Genomic DNA, 21,850 nt, shown 5'->3' on the forward strand with positions numbered 1-21,850 from the left:
GTGCCTGTGTTCTGGTGGATGAGGCTAGATCTTGTCTTTCTGGTGGGCAGGACCGTGTCTGGTGGTGTATTTTGGGCTGTCTGTGGCCTTATTATGATTTTAGGCAGCCTCTCTGCTAATGGGTGGGTTTGTGTTCCTGTCTTGCTATTTGTTTGGCATAGGGTGTCCAGCACTGTAGCTTGCTGGTCGTTGAGTGGAGGTGGATCTTAGCATTGAGATGGAGATCTCTGGGAGAGCTTTTGCCGTTTGATATTATGTGGAGCTGGGAGGTCTCTGGTGGACCAATGTCCTGAACTTGGCTCTCCCACCTCAGAGGCTTAGGCTTGACATCCGGCAAGAGCACCAAGACCCTGTGAGCCACACGGCTCACAAGAAAATTAAGAAAAAAAGAAAGAAAGAAAAAAATAAAAATAAAGTTTTTAAGATAAAATATTATTAAAAATAAAACAAGTTAAAACAAAAAAAAAGAAAAAGGGCTTCCCTGGTGGCCCAGTGGTTGAGAGTCCGCCTGCCGATGCAGGGGACGTGGGTTCGTGCCCCGGTCTGGGAAGATCCCATGTGCCGTGGAGCGGCTAGGCCCCTGAGCCATGGCCGCTGAGCCTGCACGTCCGGAGCCTGTGCTCCGCAACGGGAGAGGCTACAACAGTGAGAGGCCTGTGTACTGCAAAAAAAAAATAAAAATAAAAATAAAAAATAAAACAAGTAAAAAGAAAAGAAAAACGGACAGACAGAACCCTCGACAAATTGTAACAGCAAAGCTATACAGACAGAATCACACAAAGAAGCATACACATACACACTCACAAAAAGAGAAAAAGGAAAGGAAAGTATATATCTTTTGGGAAGTCTGAAGTCTTCTGCCAGCATTCAGTAGGTGTTCTGTAGGAGGTGTTCCACATGTAGATGTATTTCTGATGTATTTATGGGGAGGACGGTGATCTCCATGTCTTACTCCTCCGCCATCCTGAAGGTCTCTCATATTTTTGATCAAGGAGATTGATTCTGTTTTGAAAGGAATGAAAGATGTTGGGAAATAAAAAAATACTGCAGTTGTTACTGGTCTTATCTGGGGGACAAGAGGTATTCCAAAAAAACTAGAGCCAATGATTTTTCCCTAAAATTACTGTTTGGTATTTTAGAAGATTACGTCATAATGTCATTCTGCCATTTACAACAATACTGCTTCTCACTCTTTTTGTTTTTTCAGTGTTTAAGTTTTTTACTCTCCACATGTAATACAGTTCTTCAGCTAAAACAGGAGTAATGAGACAAAAGGATTCTGAAAAGTACAATAGAAAAATTTTGTCCACTGGTTTATTTTTACAAATGAGTAATAGGCTATTTACAAATAAGCAGATCTCCAATGATGTATATTAAAGTGGCAAATCTGTTACTGTTTGAAATCTAAATAAAATTTAGATTTGTTTCTCACTTTTAATAGTACCTTTCATTCCTTCTGGTATTTTTATTATTTAGAAAGAAGTAAAGCCACTAGTTTGAAAAATTATGCAAGTTCTTATCAGGGCGAAGGGCCCAGTTGTGACATGCTGGCATGGTCCCTTTGTCTTTATATCAGCTCTTTGAGCCTCAGTATCTTTCATGATAAAGCCTGCTTGAGGAAATCTCCTAACAGGATCATTGTGATGATCAGATCAGAATGCGTGTGTCAGGCACTCGATGCCACACCTAGCATGTGTCAGCTGTGATGTAGTGTTGTTCCTATTTAATACCTGGGTTATTGGATTTATAAATACTTTAACATCTTCCTGGGCTTTGTAACTTAACAGTATATGTGGGTCAGTTTAAGTGTTCAGAATCAGCATTTAGCTTCATTACTGTTCAGAGGAATTGTTAATCATTCTAGGACATGGTAAAGACCCATGTTGGTAAAAATGTGTTTTTAAAATGCCAACATCTTCTGCTGAATATGTTTTTGGTATTCTAAAAGTAAAGAATTTGGTTTTCTGTTGTTTGTTTGCTTGCTTGCTTGCTTTTTTTTTTTTGCTTGCTTTTTCATTTACCTCTGCTGACAAGGTAAATAATTAAGATGAGAAAATAATTGTTTCATGTTGTGGCTTAAAGTTTGAGATCTTATTGCTGTACTTCTAGAAAGAGATGACCAGAGCTGTAAAACTAAATGAAGCATACACTTGGGAAAACAAAATTTTCTTTCTCTGTGTTCTTTTCTGAAAACCCTAATAGAAGTAATAAATATAGTAGTTTCACCAGAAATGTTCAGTGATACCCAGCAGACTTCCTTAGGGTTGTATATGTGTTCATGAGAAGCGTTTCTGCCTTCCTGTCAAAGGCCAGTCATGTGAGATTTGTGCTTAGTGTGTAATGTAATATTTCTAAAGTTCTTAAGCTAATTTAGTTCTATTTGAAAATTCTTGTGTGCCAATCTCTCCCTCTCTCTCTCTGTTTTTCTTTTGTGTGTGTGTGGCTTTGTGTGAGAGAGTGGGGAAGCTTGACCGCAGGGATCAGGTACTGCCCTTGAGAGGGGAAGGTGCCCTGGATCCCAGATTATATAAAGTAGCCATCAGCGCAGAGTTTGAAGAACGTTCCTGTCTTTTCCCTTTCATGAGTTAAAGCCCAATTTGGTTGGTAGCAAAGAGAGAGCTGAGAGTGCCGGGGAGGGAAGGAGAGGGAACAGTGTGGAGGAGAGAGAGAGCGGGACAGAGAAAGGGGGAGAGAGAGAGGGCGTGAGGAGGTGGTTTTTTTTTTTTTTTAAATATTTATTTATTTATTTGGTTGCGCCGGGTCATAGTTGCAGCACTTGGGCTCCTTAGTTGTGGCCGGCGGGCACCTTAGTTGTGGCCGACAAGCTCCTTAGTTGCGGCATGAATGTGGGATTTAGTTCCCTGACCAGGGATCAAACCTGGGTCCCTTGCATTGGGAGTGCAGAGTCTTATCCGCTGTGCCACCAGGGAAGTCCCCGGAGGTGGGAGTTTAAGGTGATGGAAGCACGTATACATGAGACCTTTTTTTCTCTCCAAACGTGAAACTGAATAAAGGAGGGAACAAACGCTGGAAGAAAGAGCCAAGGCCATCTCTGATACCTTCCATGTGGTGTGCAAAACTCAGGCTTCGTCGCCGGCGTCCTGGGAGGGATGGCGTTGCCGCCTGTCTCAGGGGAGCCAGGGGCGCCGGCCTTTCATGGGGTCCTGCCGGGCCAGGAGGGCTGGGGGCACAGCTTCGCGAGAGTGGGTGGGTGGGCTGCGATGCTGGGCGGCCAGTGGCCCATAGAGCCCTGTTTCCTCTTGTTTCTGTCTGAGCCTCTTCCACATGTTTGTTTTCAGGTGGCAGAGATAAGCGCGGGGGTCCCATCCTAACCTTCCCGGCTCGCAGCAATCATGACAGGATACGGCAGGAGGACCTCCGGAGGCTCATTTCCTACCTGGCCTGTATCCCCAGGTGAGTCCCGCGTGGTCGTGGCTGGTCCCCGTCCCAGAGGTGCAGCGCCGCACACACTCCCCAGAAAACAGCCCACAGGAGCCTGGATTCTAAGCAAAGTGCTGTCAGGTTAAAATCATGATCTTTCTCCTTATTTTCCTTTTGTGACCCTCCTGGGCGCGGGGCTGAGAAGGGCAGTGTTCTGAGTGGGAAGCCTTGTGTGGTGGCGATGGGGGTGGCTTGGCCACTGGGCCGGGACCTTAGGTTGTGGTGCCCAAGGCGGAGCTAAAGCAGAGACGATCCGGATAACCGAGACCCGGCGGGCCGGAGGCTCACCACTGGAGTGTGGTTTCCTAGAGGACCTTTCTGGCTCCTTGCTGCGCTTCAGTTCTTGGGAAGAATTCGGTTGATTTGTAGCGTGAACTTTGCAGGGCATTCAGAATCCCTGCCAGCTAATGTGCCAGGACGTGGAGCTTGGGAGCTCTCATTCAGTCTGCGACCCGCTGGTGACAAGCCAGGGGACTTTCAGCGTAGACGCCGGGGAGCACAGGCATAGGCCAGGCTTTGCTTTCTGGAGAGCCCTGAAGTGAGGAAGAGTTAACAGCAGCTGGCCAGTGTGTATACCTGAGGAGTCTAGCGTCTTCGCTTCTGCTCCAGAAACATATTACTGAGGTTTTACCTACAGAGCGAGCTGACAACTGGGAGAGGAAACCCTCCCCCGCCTGCCCCATTCACATCTCCATTTAATGGTTAAGATTAATTTTTGGAAAACAAGATACTGCTCTGATATAATCCAGGCATACAGCCAGGCCTGGCATAAGAGGTGGCTGTGTGCCGGGGGTCGGGGCGGGACCCCCTGTGAAGAAGAGGTACTCTCACCCCAGAGGGCGTGTGCTAAAGCAGGGCATGGCTGACGTGTGACAGTGGAGAGGGATTCCCTGGGAGACTAAACGAGCACATGAAAAGGGACACTCGGTCATAATACAGACTAAAGAGTAACCGTAAGGAGCGTGTCACGCAAGAAAATAGTAAAAGATGGTCAACGGCAGTGTAATGGATTCTGAAGTTTGAGGTAAGTGTAACAGATCGCCCACGGTGCGGGGCTTGTGACTCCCCCCCGACCTCTTTGGGTTGACACCAGCCAGGGAAACAGCACCGTGTCCGCTGGCAACCCATCCTCACTGTGGCTGAGGGAAGGTCAGCTTTGGTGTTGATGGTCTGAGCTTCAGACGGAGTTCTTGGGTTTTTCTGTAGGGCATCCTTTGTGGGAAAGCTATTACATCAAATCATCAGTAACATATTAATGGGCCCCTGCTTAAATATCTGGAAAAGTTCTCCCTTTCCTCTTACTCTGATATTTTCTTGGCCTGTTGAAATCACAGAGTTGGAAAGAGTTTTAGAAGTTATTTACTACTCACTGTCACTTATAAATAACAACATCGTTTACAGCCACTGCTTACTGAGCTCTTACTATGTGCCAGGTGCTGTGCTAAGGATGAAAAAGTAATAGATACAGACGATGATGTGAAAAAACAAATCCCTGCCATCCAAAATGGTGCTTGGTGTACGGTTTAATGAAACACAAGTTGAATTTCACCCAGGTGATCTTTTAGAAAACATTTACATCGTTGGAATTCTGTATATAACTTTGGCAACTTGCTTGCTGGTTTTGAAATCCATATTGATTATAAATATAAAAAAATTACTTTTCCTTTCATTGATACCATAAAAAAATCGCTTCAGGTATATTTTGTGGGTCATCCGGATGACCCACGTTAAAAAAAAAACACACAAAACTTTGTCCTGGGAATCGTGAGTGTAAACAAAACTAGAGAGAAGCAAGCACCCATGGGCCCATCACCCAGCTCCAACGATTATCGGGTTCTGCCAATCTTGTCTGCTTTCCCAAGAAAATATAGCAAATCCCAAACATTCTCTCATTTCTCTCGTAAGTTCTTCAGTGTGCAGAGTGACCCTCCAAGCACTGAGCACAGTCAGTTCGTTTCATTGCCTGCATTTACTTTTGTGTTTACAATTTCAAGTGACAGGCAATGCCAGCTTCTTGTTCTTGGTTAATGAGCAAATGAGAGAGCTGGGATTAATTTGTACGTAGATGATGCGTTTGCCAAGGGATAGTGGAGGAAGGTTTCACAGCGGTCCCAGTAGAAGTGGCCACAGAAAGAGCCTCTCCAGGTCCACCGCAGGTCCTGCAGCGACTGACAGAGAGCTTCAGTGCCTCCAGGGAGCCTGCAGAGCTGGGAGCACTCTGGTTTTAGCCAGACAGTGGGGTCAGTGATCATCCTCAGGAGATTAATGGTGTGTGAATTTGGGGGGCCTTGTGGGTTCGCTTGTTCTTTATTTCTGAGTCTATAATTCGCTTTTACGGTTTCAGAGTGAAATACACAGTCCTGGGCAGTGGAAGGGGTGGGGGAGGGGGTCCTGTGGGACTCCTTTCTCTGTCCACCACTGTCGGTGTTTTCTGCGATGTGATGATGGTAGCCTCTGGCTGCCCCTCAGCCAGACAGTTACAGGGCTACACATTCCCGGATTTGGAGACGTGTGCCATCTGGGAAAGCTTGGGGGTCAGAGTCAGACGGACTGCCCTGGTTACGTAATTTTATGGGTTTTCTGATCTACGAGATGTGATAGTAATCTGTACTTCTCGGATCGCTGTGTTAAGTAAGATTATTTCTGTACACGCCCAAAGTAAGATTATTTATGTACACGCCCAGCACAGTGTCTGACTCATGGTAGCTGTCTCAGAAGTAGTACAGTAATGTCCATCTTTCGTATTTGCTCTTCGACTTTCCTTCAGTTGTTTTTCTTTTTGCCATGTGTTCTAGAACCAGATCATCTTGTCTGTTTTTTTCTGCGTCGGCTCCTGATTGTCTTTGCCTCTTAAAATGTGGCCCCCAGAGCTAAAACATAATGTGATGTGAGAGTGGTGACTAGTTTTGAGTACTGTTGTTTGGGCCACCTTCCCTCCCCTCTCCCTTCCTTAAAAAAACAAGCAAACAAACAACTAGAATAATAGATTGGTTTTCATATGATTAGTTTGCAAGGGAACTTTTCCTTAAATGTGTAGGAGAAAAGTCATAGCGGAACTTCTTCATGGTGTAATTGGGACCCCTGCACAGAAATGATAATCACGTTAGTCTGGCTGCATCTCTAGGTGTTTATTGCTCTTTTGAATTATACTCATTATGTTCTAGAACGTTTTGGCTTCTTTAGAATGATTTATAGCAACTAAATGGATAAACCACTCTGACTCTCTTTTGTCACCAATGAAATAATGTGAAACTTTTGAGTTGATTATTCATTCATGAACATTCATATAAAAAGGTACCTTCTTCATCTAGGAACTGAAGAGAGTTTCTCTTTTTTAGAGACCTGAATTGAAAAAGGACCTTAGTTTTATCTACATTTAAAAAAATCTCACAGCTAAAATGAGGCTCTTAGGTAAAACTGCTAAAATACCTGGTTAATAAGTCACACTTTCCAGTGAGCAGTGTCTTGAAGGAAAAGCATGGCACGGAGCCCTTCTGTAGCAGCTGTACTTGTTCATTAGATGCTCAGAAATAGAGCTGGCTTTGGTAATGTTTGCAAGTCACTGCTTTCTTAATAATGCGTGGCTTTTAACTTGATAAAGACAGATGGGTGCGAAGGATGTGCGCTCCCAGCCCAGTTGGTGTGCTGCTAGCTTTACTTGGAAGTCACCGGTGGGAACAGTTGGATGGCAGAGGCAGGTGATTGGTTAATCCTTCTGTAAACGGTGTAAGCTCAGGGCACCTTTTGCTTGTGTCTCTCTCCAGCTTGTTCCTCTTGTTAAGCCTGGAATTATTCAGGATTCCTTCTAAGCCCCGTCAAGTGGCGGGGCTTTGTAGTTTTATGTACACACTGTGTAGAGCTATGTGAGGAGAAAGGCTGCCAGAGAATTTACCTTGATAGGGGAAGACCGATGCTTAAAGTGCAGGCACCAAACAGCAGCGCAGACAACAGCAGAACCTATTGCTTGCCAGCCTCCTGTCTTTGGTGTATGGCAGCAGAGCACGAGAGTCTGAAGCAGAAGGTCCCAGCTGGGCCGCGTACATGCGACGTCCTCCGACGTCCTCCTCAGGCAGGTCTAGCCCCAGGGAGCCGTGGAGCCCAGAAGTTCCTACTGAATGGACTCCTGCAGGATGGCAAGCTCCTTTAGAACCCGAGGAAGTTCAGAATGCTTGATTTCAGTGACTGGAGGGATTTTAGGAAACATTTCTGGGAGTACCCAGCTACCTCTAGGGATTTGTGAAGGTGACCCGAGACACCCCCTGGATCGTGGCCCAGGACCTACTTGAGACGGGAGGAGTGAGAGGAATGTTGAGCCAGGTGTTAACTGGTTTTCAGTTCAGATTCATTCAGAAGTTATTCAAATCACTCCTCGCAGCTTTCCACCCTGGAGTGATAAGCCGGTGTGTTGGATCCGTCTGTTTTCTCCTTAGGGCTTTCAGGACTGTGTTCTTAGGACTGTGGGCCGCCATCTACGCAGGTTCTGTCCCCACGGACTTTTTTGGAATGTTTTTGGGAGTATGCCTCTTATACTGATGAAGTTGTCATAGGAGCTTGGAGTGTCCGTTACTCTACTGGTATGAATGGAAAGATAAGGAAAAGAATGGGGTGTGAGGGAGTGGGGAGGGCAGGGAGGCGGGGGAGGGGAGAAGGTAGGGGAGTCAGCTCATGCGAGAGAGTGTGGAATTGGTTTTAATTTCGACTGAAATTTAGGTGAGACTATGGATTTTTTTTTTCCTGCCTATAATGGTCTCACTTTATTTTTAGAAATTTTTTATTAAAAAATTTTTGAAGTGTAGTCAGTCGCTTTACAATATTGTGTTAGTTTCAGGTGTACAGCAAAATTATTCGGTTATGTATATTTTTTTCAGATTACTTTCCATTGTTGATTATTACAAGATATTGAATGTAGTTCCTTGTGCTAGTAAATCTTTGTTGCTAATCTGTCTTATGTGTAGTAGTTTGTATCTGCTAATCCCAAACTCCTAATTTATCCCTCCCCCCAACCCCCTTCCCTCTGGTAACCATAAATTTGTTTTCTATGTTTGTGAGTCTGTTTCTGTTTTGTATATAGATTCATTTGTATTATTTTTAGATTCCACATATAAGTGATATTATATAATGTTTGTCTTTATCTGACTTACTTCACTTAGTAGGATGATCTCTAGGTCCGTCAGTGTTTCTGCAAATGGCAATATTCCTTCATTTTTATGGCTGAGTAATATTCCATTGTGTGTGTGTACCACATCTTCTTAACCCAGTTTGTCTGTTGATGGTCACGCAAGTTGTTTCCGTGTCTTGGCTATTGTTAATTGTGCTGTTACGAACATTGGGGGAGATGTATATTTTTTAATTAAAGTTTTCATTTTTCACTGGATATATGCCCAGTAGTGGGATTGCTGGGTCGTATGGTAGTTCTACTTTTAGTTTTTAGAGGAACCTCCATACTGTTCTCCATAGAGGCTGTACCAGTTTACATTCACACCAGCAGTGTAGGAGGGTTCCCTTTTCTCCACACCCTCTCAGGCATTTATTATTTGTAGAGTTTTTGATAATGGCCATTCTGACTGGTGTGAGGTGATACCTCATTGTAGTTTTGATTTGCATTTCTCTAATAATTAGTGATGTTGAACATCTTTTCATCTGCCTGTTGCCAGCTGTATGTCTTCTTTGGAGAGATGTCTATTTAGGTCTTCTGTCCTTTCTTTTTGATTCGGTTGTTTGTTTTTTTGATATTGAGTGGTATGAGCTGTTTGTATATTTTGGATATTAACCCCCGTCAGTCACATCATTTGCAAATATTTTCTCCCATTCTGTAGGTTGTCTTTTCGGTTGCTTGATGGTTTTCTTTGCTGTGCAAAAGCTTTTAAGTTGGATTAGGTCCCATTTGTTTAGGGTTTTTAAATATTTTTTTTATTGGAGTATAGTTACTTTACAATGTTGTGTTAGTTTCTGCTGTACAGCAAAGTGAATCAGCCATACGTATAATATACACATATCTCCTCCCTCCCAGATTTCCTTCCCATTTAGATCACCACAGAGCACCGAGTTCCCTGTGCTGTACAGTAGATCCTCACTAGGTATCTGTTTTATACATAGTAGTGTACACATGTCAATCCCAGTCTCCCAGTTCATGCCACCACCGTTTTGCTTTTGTTTCTTTTGCCTTGGGAGATTGATCTAAGAAAATATTGCTACAATTTGTGTCAGAGAATGTTTTGCCTATGTTCTCTTCTAGGAGTTTTATGGTGTCGTGTTTTCCATTTAAGTCTTTAAACCATTTTGAGTTTATTTTTGTATGTAGTGTGAAGGGAGACTATGGATTTTTAACCCAAGTTTATGAACACTCTGACTTTTGTTTTCTTCTTTATTGCAGATGTGCTTTCTGTATATTTCCCATGTACTCAGAGGTTGAGATTTAATAAAGTTAATAATTTTTATTTCTTCATCAAGGACATTCTTAAGAGAAACGGGCTCTTTTGTTTTAACAGCTAGAACGTGGAGAGGAAGAATACGTGACTCCTAGCACTGCCTTGACTTGTGCTGAGAGCCAGCAGTGTCCACCGTGGCCTGTGCGCCATCGGCGCAGCCAGCTGAAAAAGATAGACAAGTCTCAGTATTACTAGATTCTACCCCACAGACCCCACCAGAAGGGTGCCAAGGATCCCCGGGGGCGGGTGGACCACACCTGAGAACTTCTGAGGTAGCTCAGGGGCCTGGGGCAAGTTAAAGGGAATAAACTGGGACATTCAAAAGCTCCTGCTATCACCAGCACGCCAGTGCAGGTGGTTTCAGCTCCTGTGACCCCGGAGTCCCGCATGACTGCTCTTCACTGCTCTGCGTGTGTTGCTGGGGTTCTGTCCCTGCTGTTTAGTGGCCCGAACAGTTACTAGACAGCATGTGTGATCAGCTAACGCACAGAAGACCAGAGAAATGGGCAGGATGGTCATTGCTCTTCTCCTAAAGAGAAGGCAAGATGCAAAACCGTGGACACAAAAGAAAAAGTTGGAAGGTTTTTGAGGTTGAACCCTGTGCGTGAATAGTCAGTCTTCTCTGTTAAGGTACCGGGGAGGGTGAGGACCACGGGTGAGGCCCAAGCTCTTTCTGCAATGACCTCTCTCGTCCGCCAGCTCCCTGGGCACAGGTGCTGGCCAGCCCGGCGGCGGGTGGCGGGAGGTGCCCCGCAGGCAGCAGGATGACGGAAGCGGCATCGGCCTTGCCCAGCAGGACTCTGACCAGAAAACGTGGTGGGAATCACATGGTTTCAACCTGTCTTTTCTTTCTCTGTAGTGAAGAAGTCTGCAAGCGAGGATTCACGGTGATCGTGGACATGCGTGGGTCCAAGTGGGACTCCATCAAGCCTCTGCTGAAGATATTACAAGAGTCCTTCCCCTGCTGCATTCACGTTGCACTGATAATCAAGCCAGACAACTTTTGGCAGAAACAGAGGACTAATTTTGGCAGTTCTAAATTTGAATTTGAGGTAACTTCCCCGTGTAGCCAGACCAACTAAACCAGTAGGTGTGGTTTATTAAAAGCTTTTCCGTCATCATTTTAGGCTGGTTATAGATTTTTAAAAACCACGTATCCAACAAGAACTGCATATCTGACGTACATATGACATGCAAAATTAGTTATTGTATAAAATAACACAGTCAGGCTTGTTTCTCGCCTTATCCCAGTGGGTGTTTTGCCCATGGAGGGTTTAGGTTCCAGGCCTCTTGTTTCTGGGTAATGGGGCTGCTGGGGTGTAAGGCGTGTGTCTTAGAAAGAGAAGCCTGTTTCCTTTTACTTCACGGGATAGAATTAGCTTTACTGTTCAGTGCAAGTGGCTTTAGGTGGCTTCCGAGTCGTCACCGTTACCTCAGCCTTGGAAATCAGGGAATGTTAGCGAGAAATGCCCAACTTCACGTTTCCTGGGGAAAATGTGTGGGAGAGACTGACTTTTCATCGTGTCCTGGAGAGGACGGCGTGCCATGTATATTTCACACATCAGGTCTCTCGTTCATGAAAAGGGAGAGGTTCCTTGAAAACCTGTGTGGGGCTCTGGATTCAATTAGCACACAAGGTCGTTGTCTTTCAGATAGTGTGTAAAACAGACCCCAACCCGCCGACTTACTCTCCTTTCCCCTGGAAACTGCTCTCCTTGAGCTACCAGGGTTCTGACAAGGCTTTGATGCAATCGGTTTCATCAGATGATTACGGGGAGAAAGTATTCTGGCCAGCTGGAAACTTGATTCACGTCATATTCTGTAATAAAATTTAAGTATTTTCTAACAATAAATTATAATAATTTTTAGTTGAATAGATCGCTTCTTCTAGCCACTTTGCCCAAACATTAGGTTTCAGTGAATGTATTCACATATTTCGAGGTTAACAACGATAATAGTATTAAACATACCACACAGTATTAATTCTTAAGCTTTATGTTACATGTTACACTTTTCAATGTCTTTTCATGGGTACATTACTTGCATTTTAAAATTTCTCAATCCATGGTATTGATTTTCAACCTGAAATCTGAATTTAGTTTTAATTTGAATTTGAAACTACACCCAAGAGGTTTAGATGAAAGGTGAAACCAGTAAGCCTTTATCTTCACACACAAGAAGAAGTGATTTTGGAGGACAGTTTGTTGGATATTATATTAGCTATTCTCTTGACGCAGAGTGTAAAGTGTGTTGTATTTAATGATACACGTTTTAAGCCAGAAATAACGATGTGGTGGTATAATGTATGCAGGCTTTTGCTTGCCTAATTGTGATCTTTCCCTCTGGGCCTTTAAAAGTTTCCTGCACTGGCTTTTCTATTGAACTTGTCTGTACATTATCACGAGCTTCTGTCTGTGAAGTGATTGTCTCCATGGACATTATTAAAGTCTGGGCAGACGAGACAAGGATGAACCTACAGTCACACTTCAGGCAAAAGTGCTGGACGAGGAGCTGCCCCTCTTTCTCGCTCTGCTGCCTTTTGCCATTTCTTATGCCAAGCAGCATAGAGATACAGTTCTAGGTTTCTCTAAGACTGGAGGTGACAGAGGTGGGGCTAAACGAGGCTTTCTCTGTTTTATCTTTTGCTTCTAGGCCACACATCTTTTCCCCTTTCCTTTGTCTTCATATTTAACACCCCCCCTACCGCCCGCCTCACCCCCAGTTATGTTTTCCTTGAGGCACAATACTAACATTAACTCTGCGTCATCTTCTGATAGGATGAGATGAAGATTTCTTGCTCAGGTTGTAATTGACTAAAACTTCGTCTCTATTAGATTGGAAAGTAGTCGATGATGTATTGAATACAACACTTGTACTGCTCAGAATCGCTGCCGATTATTGCAGTGAATGAAACATTCCCTCTCTCTCCAACTTTGAGAGAAGAGCTTCTGCCAGCTTTCTTGCTAACCCTTGTGTATTTTCTACATTTTAAAAAAGCCATTCATATTCTAATGTGCCTAAGATAGTGGGTTAATTTCCACATTCTTGGAAAGAAATCTAATATCTTTAGCTGTCCTGAAATTCATATGATTCTATAATTTGGGGTATTGCAACTAACATATATGTGTTGCTCTAATGGATTTGACGTTCATTGACTGTACTAATGCCTCTTTCATTTACATTTGTTTTTATGGGGCCAGAACAAGGTATGTTACGTTTTCTATAAATGGATTACTTGCTTTAAGTTTGAAAATCTGTGACTAAGCATTGCAAACTGCATTATGATAAGACCGTATAAGATTGGTTCATCTTCTCATACATGATTCTTTTTCCCCTTAAGACAAATATGGTCTCTTTAGAAGGCCTTACCAAAGTAGTTGACCCTTCTCAGCTAACGCCCGAATTTGACGGCTGCCTGGAATACAACCACGAAGAATGGATTGAAATCCGAGTTGCTTTTGAAGACTACATTAGCAATGCCACCCACATGCTGTCTCGGCTGGAGGAACTTCAGGACATCCTAGCTAAGAAGGAGTTGCCTCAGGATTTGGAGGGGGCTCGGAATATGATCGAGGAACATTCCCAGCTGAAGAAGAAGGTGATTAAGGCCCCCATAGAGGACTTGGATTTAGAGGGACAGAAGCTGCTTCAGAGGATTCAGAGCAGTGACAGCTTTCCCAAAAAGAACTCGGGGTCAGGCAACGCAGACCTGCAGAGCCTCTTACCCAAGGTGTCCGCCATGCTGGACAGGCTGCACTCAACGCGGCAGCACCTGCATCAGATGTGGCACGTGCGGAAGCTAAAGCTGGACCAGTGCTTTCAGCTGAGGCTGTTTGAACAGGATGCTGAGAAGGTAAAAGACGGGGGAGGAACGCGAATATGCGCCACGGAGGGAGGCTTCCTGGATCCTTGGGTCTCAGCAGCCGAGGCTGGTTTGGTCAGGAGAAAGGGCAGAACGAAAGGGCTGGGGAAGGGTAAGCTACTCGCCTGGCGTCGGTGGGAGACCAGCAGTGTCGGTTCAGAGATCTCCCCTCAGTCTGCTTTCCACTGCTACTCACTGTGCAATGCAGAGCTCTTCTAGAAACTTAGAGTTGCTAATTACTAATAGTTTGGTTTAGAATGCCTATAAGATAGACGAGAATATTTTCAATTAAAAGAGTGAAAACTTTGTAGGATATATTATTGAAAGCAATAGTTGTTCATGTGAGTATGTTTCTAATAACTGCTCTTCCACTCATAAAAGCCAGTGAGAAAACACCCTTCAGATCTACTATTGAGTATGTTTTTACAATAAAAGGCGAGTAATGAGTTAAAAATAATAGCTTCTGGGAAATAGAGGCAATAATTACTTATGGTTTCGTGTTTCCTTACTGTGCTCCAGTCAAACCAACTGGCCAAAGTGAGCTCTTGTCTGTCTCAGCAACGTGAAAGCAGGACACTTATTTAGAGGAATACGTTGCCAGCTGTGAACATGAGTGAATTGATCCCTCTTAATTTGAGCTCACTGAATTTTTTTCATGGACAGGAAAATTTTTTGTAAAGTTAGAAAACATTAAAAATCTTTGATATAAAAGGACCTTCTGAAAGGTGACGATCCACCACTATTTTCCAGTAATATTATTTGGTAGGCTTTTAACCTCTCTTTATGTTTAAAGTACAGCTGACCCTTGAGCAACATGGGGGTAGCGATGCTGACACTTCGTGCAGTTGAAAATCCAGACTGCTCTCTCTGCCTCCAAGACAAAGGAATTGATAAATGACTCACACGAGGACAGCACGCTGGAACAGTTTGGAGAGAATCAGGACTCCAACTCTAGTTCTTTTGATTCCATATGTTGTGCTCTCTAGTTGAACACAACTCTTCCCCACACTTAGTTAATTTACAGATGTGTGAAATGAAAATATAGGTACTCATTTGTTGAAAAATATCTGCATATGAGTAGACCTGTGCAGTTCAAACCCATGTTGTTCAAGGTTCAGCTGTAGTGCCTTGTCAAAGACACTAGAAAGTCTTACTTTCAATTACTAGACAAACAGGTGACTGTCCCTGGAAGTCACATTCACATCACAGAAGCAGTGCTAGTTGATAATCATTTCTTTTTCCTTAAATGTTTTCCTGGGAACAATGAAATTAACATCCTTTTCCAGGTAGCATCTGTATTGAATCTTAAGAGAGACGTCATTGTTAAAGTTTTCCCCATTTCTTTTTATTTTTATGGTAAATTTTATTGTTTGCATTTGCACAGGGATTTTTTTTTTTTTTTTTTAATTCTTGGACTAAAGAGCATAATCTTTTAGTCATTGGAATTGCTGTCAGTAATCTGTGGTCAAAGCAAAGCCCATCCAGAAACCTGTAAGTTTGTAACTTCACCTAACGGGTTTTTTTGTTTTTTTTTTTGCAGAGCAGTGTGCCTAATTATGTAGTTCTGTATAGCAGAGAGCCTGGGTTGAGAGTCAGAAGATTAGAGTTTTAATTAGCCTGGGGGATTTGAATACCTCTCTTTACTTATCTGCTCCTTAGTCCCTCATCTGTCAAAGGAACACACTAGATAAGATTTTCTTGTAGCTCCTGCAAGTTCAGAGCTGCTGACTGGTTAGAAGTCGAGACTCTTCTGGGCCCTGGCGTCTGAGAGGTTGTCAGAGGAAAGACGCCGCTCTTTCTTGGTTCGGTCCCGTGCTGCGAGCCGCGTCAGTCATTTCTTTTTCTGGAGTGATTCCAGGTTGTCTTTCTTCATTCCGGTAGATGTTTGACTGGATCACGCACAACAAGGGCCTGTTTCTGAACAGCTACACTGAGATTGGGACCAGCCATCCTCATGCGATGGAGCTTCAGACACAGCACAACCACTTTGCCATGAACTGCATGGTAAGATCCTGTGGGAACAGAGGTATCCTGCCTGTGAAAGTATAAAATGGGAGGTATTTACACAGATCATCCCCAGCACACTGCCGGGAGCCCATGCAGGGGCTTCTGACAGTTCAGTGGCAGCAGCTGACCTCCAGGGGCAGGAAGTTCTCTGTGGGAGCAGTGTTTACGTAGCTCGTTTTAAGTTTTAAGCAAACAAAAGCGAAAACAAGCAAACAGACAAACCAGTGAAACTCGAACCAATTACTTGGCCAGTGCCACGTGCACGGTGTTGAGTCTGGCTCCTGTGCTATACGGCCTGGGAGCCCGCGGGGCCCAGAAGAGCTTTTCAGAGGCCGAGTGAGCCTCCCGGACCGGCCCAGTGTCAGTTTGCTGGCCGCCTGCCCTTCACGATGAAGAAATAAGCCAGCCTGCTGTTCACCTGAAGGGCACCCCTCAGCCCCCCTCAAACGTGAGCACTCCTCCCGAGAAGGACGCAAGGAGTCGGGTCTGGACGTCAGCCCTGCCTGGAATGCTTTGGCTCTCTTTGATGCCCTGGGCCAGTTGTGATTCGACAGGGGTTGCTGCGAGACTACAGTGCAAACAAACACCCCAGAAGAACCCAACAATGAATTTTAAATAACAGTCTTATTACATTTTTGGAGTTAATATAACTGCAGTAAAGCTGTATGCTGTTCTGTAGGGTATATGGTTACTTCTCTAGAGAGTTATTCTAGAAATTTTCACCTTAGAGACAGAGTTTTGGTGTGGACTTTGAGCCAGAATTATGAGAATTCACCCTCTTAGCCTTGTAACGTGCGTTAAAGAGCGTTGAAACGATATGCAGACGGGGTCTTCGTTTAAATTAGTTCAGTAAGATGCCATTTAATTAAAGTTCAGTCCACAAAGTGCTCCACTTAGGTATTTTCAAAGTTAAGATTCAGCGATAAAATGTTTGTAATAGACACTATCCCAGAAGTTTGATACTGTTCTTGAGTTTGAGGTAAGAGAATTTTGGGGTTAAATGATTCAGCCTGGGGAGAGGTGAGGAGAGCGCAAATGTGGGCCTTTGGGGGAAACGTCTTAGAAGAATTTGTTCCTAAAAAAATTCCTATCAATTTTTCAAAATATTCTGAAACTTGTACTAATGGTGAAAGGCACATTCAGCCCACCATATCACATACTTTAAAAACTAGAAATGTTAAAATATATTTTGTAAAAACTAGAAATGACCAGAAAGGGTCCTCTCCCTCCCCCAGCATTACTATGACACATTTAGGAATCAGCAGAAGAGGAAGCACGTGTGGAAAGACAGGCGCGTGGTGTTATGAATGTAGAGGTTTTTAATTCTGACTTTTGTTTACCGCATGACCTTGGGCAGTCTGTTTAATCTCTTTGAGCCTCAGTTTCCTCATCTCTAAAGTGGGGATAATCTCTGCCTAACACGGTGTTACATTATTTTACTTACTCTGTATGTGTAAGACACTAAGCAGAGTGCTGAACACAAAGTAAGTACTTGATAAATGGTGGTTATTATCAGTGATGTTATCATCTAATTAAAAATACTGTTAGTATTTTTAGTATATTATAGTAAGTAAGAAACTCTTAAAAGTATGGGTGATTTTTTTCAGGTTTAAGTATATTTTCTATTTTTCTATGATACACTTTTATCACTTCTCTAAGTAAAAATTTTAACTCAAAAAGGATGTGGTAACCCCGTGCGCTGCATGGTGACAGCTCTTGGGAGTGCTTTCCAAGCCTACCAGCCCCTGGTTCCGAACACCTACCTGAGTCCTCAGTATCTATCTAGGACATTTATTTATGCAGAACCGGGGCCTGTTAACCTTCAGCCCTTTCTTGTGCTATCTACAGTGTTTTCAACATTTTTTGACAAAGAAAATGAAAGTACTAGGTATCAGTAAGCAAAGTTGATAATCTCTCAAGAAAGCGTTTTAAGGGACAGCAGCAATCATGCTCACTCTCCTATCACAGGTATCTTTAAAGGCGATGATGATAAGAGTCGAGGTGGAGGTACTTCTAACGTAGGGAATTGTTTGTACGTTGCCGTGCTTGTGTACACACTCATGTGGGCTGTGTGCCACGTGGTTCCTTCCTCCTGCAGTAAGTGACGGAGGTATGGACGAGGCATAAAGCATAGAGCAGGATAATTAGATTTGATTTAGAGGCAAGAATCGGAGGAGCGGGAGGTGAGTCTACGGTTTGGGGAGACCCATTGCAAGGTGCAGTGTTGTGACGCGTCACGAAAAGCAATAAATGGTACATACGTGAAGAGCAGCAGCCTGGGATTCGTGGAAGGTGTGCACTCCTCCCTCTGCCTTCGCTGCAGTGTGACCCGTAAAGAAGATTGAAGGTGGGAAGGGAAGTACCATAGTGAGAACGCCTCTTGCAAGAAAAATGCTTAAAAAAAAACAACAACCTTGCACCCTTATTTTGCGGCAAGCTAGTGGACTTGAAGACGGAGATTGCAACACAGTAGAAAAGTGTGATTGAAAGTTTGAACACAGCACTGTTCTGTTCGTACCCCAGTTCATATTCCTTGGTGAATGTGAATCCATTTACAGATTTTCTCCTGGCACCAGAAAGATGACTTGGGCTTATGTAGAAAGGAGAGCTTGTTTTCACACAAAATAGCCTCTGGTTGCTAAGTACATAGTTTGTCGTTTCTGGCTTCTAGTTACAAACTGCAGTGGTGGGGTCCTGCAGTTCTGGGTAACTGCTTGCCATCTGGACCCTTTTCAGGATTTGAGGCCAAGAAGCGAGTCATAGTGCATTTGTGTGCGCCCACTTGTGTGTGTGACTGCTTTGTGCCTGACAGTATCCCCCCCAGCTAGTTGATCTGTAATTTTGCAGTTTTAAAAATAGAAACTGAAACCAGTACCTATGGTTTATGGAAATCCAAATAGCAAAGCACATGTCCTCTTACCCCCCAGCTGATTCTGCTGTTAAAATGTAACTTTTCAGCAAGCGCTGTCCGCATTTCTTGGAATGACGGCCCGTGCGCCTTCCCCTGACCAGCCCCGCTTTCTGCCCCCTTCGCAGAACGTGTACGTGAACATAAACCGCATCATGTCGGTGGCCAGCCGCCTGGTGGAGTCGGGCCACTACGCCTCCCAGCAGATCAAGCAGATCGCCAGTCAGCTGGAGCAGGAGTGGAAGGCGTTCGCGGCCGCCCTGGACGAGCGCAGCACCTTGCTGGACATGTCGTCCGTCTTCCACCAGAAGGCTGAGAAGGTCAGTGCCTGGGACCCCCCTCGCCCGGAGCCCCGTGTTCACACGGCGGAGCCCGGGAGGACGCTGGGGCCCTGCAGTCCCCGGCTGCGCTCAGCACCCAGCCCCTCAGCCCGCTGTGCGACCTCGGGCACGCTGTTCCACCTCCTCGTCCCTTACTTTCCTCATTTGTGAAGTGGAGATAAAAGTATGGACTCGAGGGACCGTTCCGTGGTGTAATGGGATCACTCATGTTAGCTGCCTTGCACGGGGCCTGGTACGCTGTAGGGACTCGTGAGTGACAACTGCTGTCCCTCCTCCTGTCCCTCCTCCTCAGCATTTGAGAATTCCGCTTAGGATGCTTTGGCAGCAAGTAACAGAAAGCCTGGCTCTCAGGTCAGGTTTAGACGTCAGCAGTTGTCGAGTTCTTTTCTCACAGCACAGGGAATTGCAGAGTATAGGGAGTTCCAGCCGCACAGTGGTATCAGGGCTGGGTGGGCCCCTGGCTGGGCCTGGCCATCCCCTCGGGGTGCCAGGTGTGTGCCGCGCCTCCCAGCGCCGGCCCCTCTACTCTGGTGTCCCACGCGTGCAGGATAGCGGTGTCGTGTCCTCTCACTTTCTCGGGGCCACAGTGTTTTCAGAAGGTCCCTCCAGCCCAGCCCGCTTCCCTGCGGTCCCCTCGGCCAGGAGAGGGGTGCCTGCCCACACCCTGGCTTCAGGGGGGCGGGGAAGGGCAGTTCTGGGTTCTCAGCCTCCCCGGCGGGGGCAAGGCTCTGCCAGCCAAGGCTGCGGTGGGAAAGTGGCTTTGGGATATGGTTTCCAGTGTCCTTCACAGTTACTAAGTCATTTGTATGGATTCGGCTTCATCTGCTGATGCGCTGGTCCCGGTACCTTATTTCAGAAGTAACGTGTGATGTGTGCCCTTAGTGTCCCCCACATGCCCACAAACAGGCAACCCTGCTTCAGTGAACACGCTTGGAACACAGCGAAAGGGAAGTGAATTGCTGCGACTCACATGCTAGTGGTGGAAGCCTGGGTGGTGAAACACCTTTTCAAGACGTAGAGGAAGAAAGCTCAGGAACTTCGGGCCACCAGGAAGACACAAGTGGTTGCCTGAATTGAAAGGAAGACCACTACTAGAGCTTCCTCAGGGGTAGTTGTGGGAGGAAACCTACGTTCCTAGGGATTTGCACCGACGCTTCTAAGAAGGAAATAGTATCCCTTTAATCTAGAAACAGTCTCTGTGGAGGAGTGAAGGCAACAGGGGAAGGTAGAGGCCCCAGCTTGCCTGGCGTCTTGGCAGCGCAGCTGGAATGTTGCACAAGGTGCTAATTATGAGTGATCTCAACTCTAGAAACCTTTAAAGTGTGAAGCAATTGAGGAAACAGAGTGGGCTAGAAAGAGGAAAAAATCTTCATAGTCTCGTGTGAAAGCTGTGAGTAGGGACTTGCAGGTTTCAGTGGTCAGATTTTTCTGCTAACTTGACGCATTTTGGTAGTTTGATGATAAAGGAGAAACAAAGACCCCCACCCAGAAACAGTTTGAATTAAAGTAAGAGGAGCCCCCTTCAGCCTAAAGCAGTGCTGTCTACACTTCTCTGTGGCCTGTCATTGTCAAGGTCGTGGTGTGTTGTTCATTGGACATTACTGTGGGTGGGAGAAGAGCTTTGTGGCCCCCACTCGTGTGCCATCTGGAATGGTAACATATAGTGTGGGCTGCAGCCACCCCCTGGGCGTGGAGGTGTGTGAGTTGCTTGTGAGCCCCTAGAAAGGTCCTTTAAGATGATGTGAATAAAGTTGAAAAAGGACAGGCTGCTTGGGGGAATAATGGATAGTCTGAAGCATAATAACACATAGGGAAAATCTCTCTAACCATGGCAGGTTTCAGAATTGCAAATAAACCCAGAAGATTAATTGCTGCTCTGACCTACCTGAAAATAATGTAGAAATGTGGGTGCCATGGGGTGTTTTCCCCCCAGTGTTTTATTATAAAAATTTTTAGACATGCAGCAAAGTTGAAAGAGCCTGAGGTGTTTTTATTTGGATAAAATAATGGCTGCCATTTATGGATTTGAAGGAAATGCAACTAGATGAATACATTGTGGAACAGAATTTCGTGGGATCCTGCGTGAGCTCTAACAGTGCTTGCAGTCCCTGCGTATCAGTGGCCAGAGAAGATGCCAAACGTGACCTTAGAGACAGAGTGGGCTGGTGAGAAAGGCTGGCATCTCTCACGGGCCCTGATTGAGGCGGTGTGGCCTGCACCCGGCAACTGAAATGTCTGGACGGAACCGCCTGTAGATCGGCTTCCGAAAATGTTTCCTTACCCTCAAGTACAGGTGTGATGTGTATCTTCCCCTCCACTGACATTCAGATGTGCAGAAGAAGATCGCACCTCCTAGGTAGTTTTCCTCTTCCCAGGAGAGGGATCTCTGCATAGCTTAACTTTGTTCCCTCTTTTAAAATGCTCTGTCTTCTAGTTATGCTTCAGCTCTTCTCATAAACTCAGAAGGGAAAGGACCAGAACCTGGACATCATAAATAAGGTTTCCGTCACAGCCACCCCTTTGACCCTCATCCAGTTCTCATTAAGAATTTAAATGTGATTAGGGTGACAGAGGGCTCAACTCTGTGACCCTGTGGTTAATGGTGTCACTGAAGGAAGCAGCCTTCCTGGAAGGATGACAGCTCGGCTTTGGAGGGGTGTGTGCTGTGCGCCCGGGCTGCTTCTCTGTCTCTGTGGGTGTTCTTCTGTTGGTGTTCGTTTATGGGTTTTTATTTTATTTTTTTAATTTTTTATTTTATTTTATTTATTTTTTTATACAGCAGGTTCTCATTAGTCATGAATTTTATACACATCAGTGTATACACGTCAATCCCAATCTCCCAATTCATCACACCACCACCCCC

General features: G+C 44.9%; 1 protein-coding gene across 3 annotated transcripts in view; it reads left to right on the top strand.

Moving 5' to 3' along the window:
* Positions 1-21,850, top strand: part of TRIO (trio Rho guanine nucleotide exchange factor) — a 375,721-nt gene that overhangs the window by 151,113 nt on the left and 202,758 nt on the right. For all 3 annotated transcript variants that reach the window (XM_028492812.1, XM_055086510.1, XM_055086511.1), the window contains exons 3-7: positions 3,300-3,414; positions 10,729-10,921; positions 13,210-13,722; positions 15,613-15,735; positions 18,775-18,966. In XM_028492812.1, the coding sequence (XP_028348613.1) occupies positions 3,300-3,414; positions 10,729-10,921; positions 13,210-13,722; positions 15,613-15,735; positions 18,775-18,966 (1,136 nt within the window). The remainder of the gene's footprint in view (positions 1-3,299; positions 3,415-10,728; positions 10,922-13,209; positions 13,723-15,612; positions 15,736-18,774; positions 18,967-21,850) is intronic.

This window comes from Physeter macrocephalus, chromosome 8, assembly GCF_002837175.3.
Source record: "Physeter macrocephalus isolate SW-GA chromosome 8, ASM283717v5, whole genome shotgun sequence".
Lineage (NCBI taxonomy): Eukaryota > Metazoa > Chordata > Mammalia > Artiodactyla > Physeteridae > Physeter > Physeter macrocephalus.